Source organism: Narcine bancroftii, chromosome 1, assembly GCF_036971445.1.
Source record: "Narcine bancroftii isolate sNarBan1 chromosome 1, sNarBan1.hap1, whole genome shotgun sequence".
Taxonomy (NCBI): Eukaryota; Metazoa; Chordata; class Chondrichthyes; order Torpediniformes; family Narcinidae; genus Narcine; species Narcine bancroftii.
Window position 1 is genome coordinate 478,823,750 of NC_091469.1, and position 7,627 is coordinate 478,831,376.

The following is a 7,627-nucleotide window of genomic DNA, read 5'->3' on the forward strand; positions in this document are numbered from 1 at the left end:
AACAAATTTTGTGACATTTTCATGACATCAAATTCTGATTGAGCAGTGGAAACAAATTTCCTCTTATCTATCCCTTTCATAATTTTGTATGTTCCTGTAAGGTTCCCGAATTCCAGTAAGTTTAGTCCCAGGCAACTCAATCTCTCCTTGTAGGCTAATGTCCTCATCTCTGGAATCAACTGGCGAACCTCCTCTGCAAAGCCAGTAGATTTCCAGACCAAGATAGAGCCTCACACAGCTGTGGCAGGGCTTGATACCACCACATCCTACAATGCGAAACAAGGCAATATCATCAATTGTGATAAATCCCTTCTGGACAAGTTCAATTCCTTCAAAAGAAGCCTTGCAAGCCCCCACAGACCCCAGTAACTCTGTGCTCCATACACCACTTAAATATTCTGATCTTCTGAGAGAGGGGACAGCAACAAGCAAGCAGAGGAGGGATGGCTGGATGAATAGAGGGGAGGGGAAAGGAGAGCTAGAAGGGGGTTGGGGAGGGGAGAGGAGAGCAGATGAGCAGAAACCAGAAAAGTCGATGTTAATGCCATCTGGTTGGCAAGTGCCCCGACGGAAAAAAACAAAATTAGGTGTTGTTCCTCCAATTTACATGGGTCTCGGTGGGATAGTCCACCAGGCCATGAACAGACATGTGAGTATGGGAGTGACACAGAATTGAAATGATTGGCAACCGGGAGGTGCTCTTCAAAGTAATCTCAGGGTTTGCATCTAGTCTTCTCTACATCGGAGACTGTTTGGCCTGCTGAGTTTTCTCCAGCATTGTGTTTTTACTTTGGCATTAATATATCTTAAAACTGCAAGATATAACTGCCAGTGATGGGGAGTTTAAATTCTGGGATGAGCAGGAAGCTAGAATTGGAGGAATGAAGAGATTACACAGTGAGAAGGGGTAAAACTATATGAAAACCAGGAGAATTTAAAATAAACTCAAATATAGCTTAACAGCAAACCCAATAGATCAGTGAGACCATGTCAAAGGAGTTGGGCAAACAACTTTTGGAAATGATCAAGTTTAGTTTGCTGCATATCTAAATTGGAGGCTGAGGTTTTCCCAAATGCTTAAAGCATTATCTTTTTCCCCAAGTGACAAGTTCCAGAACATTTCAACACTCAAGGTACTTTCCACTTTCTAGATCATTGTTGCTACAAAGTTGATTCTAATCAGAAAAGGCACAGTTCGATTACAGTAAATTTAAATCCTGTAATTACTGTTACAGGATTATTACATATTTCATAAAGCTATAATTGGATTATGGCTATCATTTATTTATGCTTTTAAAACAAACAAATCTTTTTCAACCATTAAAGCGTTAAAATGAAACTAAAAGTAAAACTTATCTGCAAGTTTAAAATTAAAAGTGAAATCCAAATTCCCAATTTCTAATTGATCTTTTTAACCCCTACTGCTTGTTCCACTATTCAATAAGGTCAGAATTGACCCATAAATTCATTCCATAAAACTTTGATAATCCAGCATGCTCAGGACGTTAATGGTGTTGGACTATCAGATCTTCTGGACTATTGGTTGCAGTGTCTCTCAACGCCCCCACACACTTGCAATTACTTTGAGATATTACACTGTATTTTTTTTAAAAGAGCTGCCAGTGTTTCAAAAGGGAGAATAGGGAACTTCACCTGGTGAGCCAGATGTCAAATCATTGGGATTTCCAATTCAAGATTCCTTTATTGTCATGTAATAAAGACAGTGCAATATTACAAGGAATTTGTTTTTGTCTGCCATAAGAACGACAGATTTGCCGTCAGCAGAAATTGCCTGAAGTGTCTCCAAAAGTCGAAAAAAAGAGTGCAACCTCAGAGTTACCAAGCGTCTGTGGATTCGCCCCCAGCACTGCTGCAATTCCTGCAGCCACTCAGAATCCAGTCCAAACCATCAGATCCAAAACGCTGACATAATCGGGAACCCCTGTCACCCTCTTGCATCCCAGTTCCGATACCTGGTACCCCTTCTGCCAGTCTCCAGCAGTCCCTCGACTGCAGTCGCCAGCAGCCTGCAGATTGTGTGGGTTCCTCACCTCAAGTCATCAATAGCCCACCCCGTGTGTTTTGGAACTTGCAGAACCCCTCATAGGTCCACTGGCTTGGTTACCGTCCCTGCGGGTCGTCTCCTCTGCTTTTCCTTCTGAGAGGGGAGGTGGTTTTCCCATGTTCTGGTGCCCTGCGACAGTCCTCTGCTTCCTGGAGCCTGTTACCCTTCGTGGCTGGTGCTGACCATAGGTGCCACTATCTTGAGCTCAGACCATGCAGTCGCAGAATTTTGAAATAAAACCTCCATCTTATCCATTTACAGGACATTTAAAGTCTGTATGGAACTGTTGGCAGTTGGACTGGGCATCCTAATAGATGATCAATGAATTATTTGAGTTTTATTGTAGCTACCTTTCCCATGATTCAGAACAAAAATCTCCCTGTCCCCCCATCAGTGGAAATGGTTTCTCTTAATATTTCACAACAATTAAAAAACACTCAATGTTCTCGACTGAAGAGATAATAACCTAGCCTCTGCTTGTAAATTTAAGAACATGAAAGAAATAGCTGCAGAGGATTTTTTGGCCCTTCACATTTTTCTATCATTCAATGTTGATGGCTGATCTTTTATCTCAATACCATTTCCTTGCAGACACAGCATATTTCCCAATTTCATTCATATCTAAAAATCTATTTTCTTTGGTGAATTTATACCCATGCATCCTAAATAGCTGGCACCTTATTTACAAATGTGATTGCTGGTTTTAGATAGCCAGGCATGGGAAACATCTGCTGTCAAGCCCTGCATGAATTTCAGTTTTAAAAGATCACATTATATTTCTATTCTCATCAAGGCATAGAATCAACTTGTTTCAACTTCCCTTTCAAAACCCATCCCAAAACACCACATCCTATGAATCAATCAGTGAATCTTTACTGTATCTCTTGTTCACAAATATCTATTTGTTCAGAAGGAGATAAACTCGCAACACCATTTTCTACATGTGGTCAGAGTCCCTGTGCAATTTCTTTACTCCTTTACTCAAAATGCCTGGAAATAAAGATCACATCACAGTTAGCGCAATGCTATTACAGTGTCAGTGAGGCAGGGTGCAGGGGTGGGTTTCTAATCTGGTGCAGTCTGTAAGGAGATGTACATGCTTCCCGTGTCAGTGTGTGTTTTCCTTGGGTACTCTGGTTTCCTCCCACCCTCCGAAACGTTGGTTAATTGGGTGTAATTTTGCAGTACGAGTTTAAATGGCTGGGATCACCTTCTATCATGTTATAATTTTTAAAAAAGATATTTGACTCTTCTTAATTGTTTCCTGTGCCTTCCACATAGGGAAATAGCAAGTACCGAAGCACATAACTCCCAAAATCCAGATTGAATCCTATTGGTGCTATCTTTGTAAGTTTGAAGATGACGGAAATAAGTACTACGGCAGACATCGGTTACCGAGTTTGCAATGAGATCTAGACCAGATGGGAAACCAGGCTAGGGGATGGCAGATACAGTTCAACTTGAAGGGCGTCATGTTGCATTTGGGTAAATCAAACCAGACAGGCTGTACCATCTTAAATTAATCACAACTCCAAATACATTATAGTCCTCAATTTCAAGACCCCTTCGAATCAGTTTTATTCCCAATGTGCAATAAAACTGACATGTGTTTCTCAGGCAAGATAAAACAAGACAGGAAATGTCATAAAGCAACTATTTATAATCAAAGAGAATACAGAATTTTCCAACACAGGACACACTGATCAGTTCTTCAAATATACTATTGAGCTGTGACATCCATCCACTTCATCGCCAAATCACTTCAGGTAGACTCTTGATGAGGGGTCATAAACCAGCATTGAGGTTCCATTTCTCTTTCCCTCCAATAGAAACCAAGAGAACATGGCACTGTCATGGTCCCACCTTGGCCCCCGGCCCCCCCCCTCGGGACCGGCCCCCGGCCCCCCCCTCGGGACCGGCCCCCGGCCCCCCCCTCGGGACCGGCCCCCGGCCCCCCCCCTCGGGACCGGCCCCCGGCCCCCCCCTCGGGACCGGCCCCCGGCCCCCCCCTCGGGACCGGCCCCCGGCCCCCCCCTCGGGACCGGCCCCCGGCCCCCCCCTCGGGACCGGCCCCCGGCCCCCCCCTCGGGACCGGCCCCCGGCCCCCCCCTCGGGACCGGCCCCCGGCCCCCCCCTCGGGACCGGCCCCCGGCCCCCCCCTCGGGACCGGCCCCCGGCCCCCCCCTCGGGACCGGCCCCCGGCCCCCCCCCTCGGGACCGGCCCCCGGCCCCCCCCCTCGGGACCGGCCCCCGGCCCCCCCCTCGGGACCGGCCCCCGGCCCCCCCCTCGGGACCGGCCCCCGGCCCCCCCCTCGGGACCGGCCCCCGGCCCCCCCCTCGGGACCGGCCCCCGGCCCCCCCCTCGGGACCGGCCCCCGGCCCCCCCCTCGGGACCGGCCCCCGGCCCCCCCCTCGGGACCGGCCCCCGGCCCCCCCCTCGGGACCGGCCCCCGGCCCCCCCCCTCGGGACCGGCCCCCGGCCCCCCCCTCGGGACCGGCCCCCGGCCCCCCCCTCGGGACCGGCCCCCGGCCCCCCCCTCGGGACCGGCCCCCGGCCCCCCCCTCGGGACCGGCCCCCGGCCCCCCCCTCGGGACCGGCCCCCGGCCCCCCCCTCGGGACCGGCCCCCGGCCCCCCCCTCGGGACCGGCCCCCGGCCCCCCCCTCGGGACCGGCCCCCGGCCCCCCCCTCGGGACCGGCCCCCGGCCCCCCCCTCGGGACCGGCCCCCGGCCCCCCCCTCGGGACCGGCCCCCGGCCCCCCCCCTCGGGACCGGCCCCCGGCCCCCCCCTCGGGACCGGCCCCCGGCCCCCCCCCTCGGGACCGGCCCCCGGCCCCCCCCTCGGGACCGGCCCCCGGCCCCCCCCTCGGGACCGGCCCCCGGCCCCCCCCCCGGGACCGGCCCCCGGCCCCCCCCCCCGGGACCGGCCCCCGCCCCCCCCCCGGGACCGGCCCCGGCCCCCCCCCCGGGACCGGCCCCCGGCCCCCCCCCCGGGACCGGCCCCCGGCCCCCCCCCCCGGGACCGGCCCCCGGCCCCCCCCCCCGGGACCGGCCCCCGGCCCCCCCCCCGGGACCGGCCCCCGGCCCCCCCCCCGGGACCGGCCCCCGGCCCCCCCCCCCGGGACCGGCCCCCGGCACCCCCCGGGACCGGCCCCCGGCCCCCCCCCGGGACCGGCCCCCGGCCCCCCCCCCGGGACCGGCCCCCGGCCCCCCCCCGGGACCGGCCCCCGGCCCCCCCCCCCCGGGACCGGCCCCCGGCCCCCCCCCGGGACCGGCCCCCCCCCCCGGGACCGGCCCCCCCCTCGGGACCGGCCCCCCCCTCGGGACCGGCCCCCCCCCTCGGGACCGGCCCCCCCCTCGGGACCGGCCCCCCCCTCGGGACCGGCCCCCCCTCGGGACCGGCCCCCCCCTCGGGACCGGCCCCCCCCTCGGGACCGGCCCCCCCCTCGGGACCGGCCCCCCCCCTCGGGACCGGCCCCCCCCCTCGGGACCGCCCCCCCCTCGGGACCGGCCCCCCCCCTCGGGACCGGCCCCCCCCTCGGGACCGGCCCCCCCCTCGGGACCGGCCCCCCCCTCGGGACCGGCCCCCCCCTCGGGACCGGCCCCCCCCTCGGGACCGGCCCCCCACTCGGGACCGGCCCCCCACTCGGGACCGGCCCCCCCACCCGGGACCGGCCCCCCCACCCGGGACCGGCCCCCCCACCCGGGACCGGCCCCCCCACCCGGGACCGGCCCCCCACCCGGGACCGGCCCCCCACCCGGGACCGGCCCCCCACCCGGGACCGGCCCCCCCCTCGGGACCGGCCCCCCCCTCGGGACCGGCCCCCCCCTCGGGACCGGCCCCCCCCTCGGGACCGGCCCCCCCTCGGGACCGGCCCCCCCCTCGGGACCGGCCCCCCCCTCGGGACCGGCCCCCCCCTCGGGACCGGCCCCCCCCCCTCGGGACCGGCCCCCCCCCTCGGGACCGCCCCCCCCTCGGGACCGCCCCCCCCTCGGGACCGGCCCCCCCCCTCGGGACCGGCCCCCCCCTCGGGACCGGCCCCCCCCTCGGGACCGGCCCCCCCCTCGGGACCGGCCCCCCCCTCGGGACCGGCCCCCCCCTCGGGACCGGCCCCCCACTCGGGACCGGCCCCCCACTCGGGACCGGCCCCCCACTCGGGACCGGCCCCCCCACCCGGGACCGGCCCCCCCACCCGGGACCGGCCCCCCCACCCGGGACCGGCCCCCCCACCCGGGACCGGCCCCCCACCCGGGACCGGCCCCCCACCCGGGACCGGCCCCCCACCCGGGACCGGCCCCCCACCCGGGACCGGCCCCCCACCCGGGACCGGCCCCCCACTCGGGACCGGCCCCCGGCCCCCCACTCGGGACCGGCCCCCGGGGCCCTGGTTCCACCCCCCCGCTCCCTGGGACCTGCCCCTCGGGCAAGCCCCCACTGCCCCTTACCCATCTTCTCCTCGGCCAGCTCGGGGCTTTAGGCGCGGACAACGCCCTGTCACACTCCCCACGCAACCTCCAGCGCAGTGGGGCAGCCGTAACGAGCTCCCTGGCCGTTGTTTTGACCGTCCACCTGACGCAAGAGCGTAATCCGACCAATCGTCGTATGATGTCATGACGTGACCACCACCACAGCTTCGGAACGTCGGGCGGGTGACAGTGACGTCATTGCGTCACGAGCCCGCCAGATGTCCGGACGCTTCAAGGCTGAAAGCTCGGAAAGTCCGCGGTCGGAGGACGAGGGCGCCCCCTGTCGGCCGGTTCCAACACCATCCTTCACTCAAAAGGTTTGCTTCCTGAAAATAAAATGGGCAACAAACAGGAGGGACAAAATTGAAAGTGAATACAAAGATTTTCTGTATCACGTGGGAAATTGGAGAAACATTAAATGAACTTTTATTGAATTTAACATGTTTCATGACATAATGTAGCTCTGAACCAAACTCTCAGGTTGACTGCACATGTTGCACAACAAATGGGAGGAGCCCAGGGTTTGTCTTGGTCACCAATGTAACTGTACTGACAATAACCACACCAGCAGTGTGAGAAAAAGCAGCTTTAATAAACTAATATGTACACTAAGAGGCCTTGTCTCTCTTCAAGACCAACCTGGAAGGCTAGACTGTAGCTCTGGACAAGGTCACTGGGGTTCCTCCTGGTGGCCAGGTGGTGGAATTACATCTCACCACAGTTAAGAAAACTGAGGTCCTCTATCAGCCAGCTCCCCACCATGACTACCAGCCCCTCGACATCTCCATCGGGCACACAAAACTCAAAACGGTCAACCAGTTTACCTATCTAGGCTGCATCATTTCATCGGATGCAAGGATCGACAACGAGATAGACAACAGACTCGCCAAGGCAAATAGTGCCTTTGGAAGACTACACAAAAGAGTCTGGAAAAACAACCAACTGAAAAACCTCACAAAGATTAGCGTATACAGAGCCGTTGTCATACCCATACTCCTTTTCGGCTCCGAATCATGGGTCCTTTAGCAGCATCACCTATGGCTCCTAGAACGCTTCCACCAGAGTTGTCTCCGCTCCATCCTCAACATTCATTGGA

At 59.1% G+C, this 7,627-nt stretch overlaps 1 protein-coding gene across 4 annotated transcripts in view; it reads right to left on the reverse strand.

The window, feature by feature from the left end:
• Positions 1–6,700, reverse strand: part of LOC138751901 (NEDD8 ultimate buster 1-like) — a 67,835-nt gene extending 61,135 nt beyond the window's left edge. For all 4 annotated transcript variants that reach the window (XM_069914833.1, XM_069914832.1, XM_069914831.1 and 1 more), the window contains exon 1: positions 6,511–6,700. In XM_069914833.1, coding sequence (XP_069770934.1) covers positions 6,511–6,677 — 167 coding nt within the window. In that variant the 5' untranslated portion in view covers positions 6,678–6,700. The remainder of the gene's footprint in view (positions 1–6,510) is intronic.
• Between the last annotated feature and the right edge of the window lie 927 nt (positions 6,701–7,627).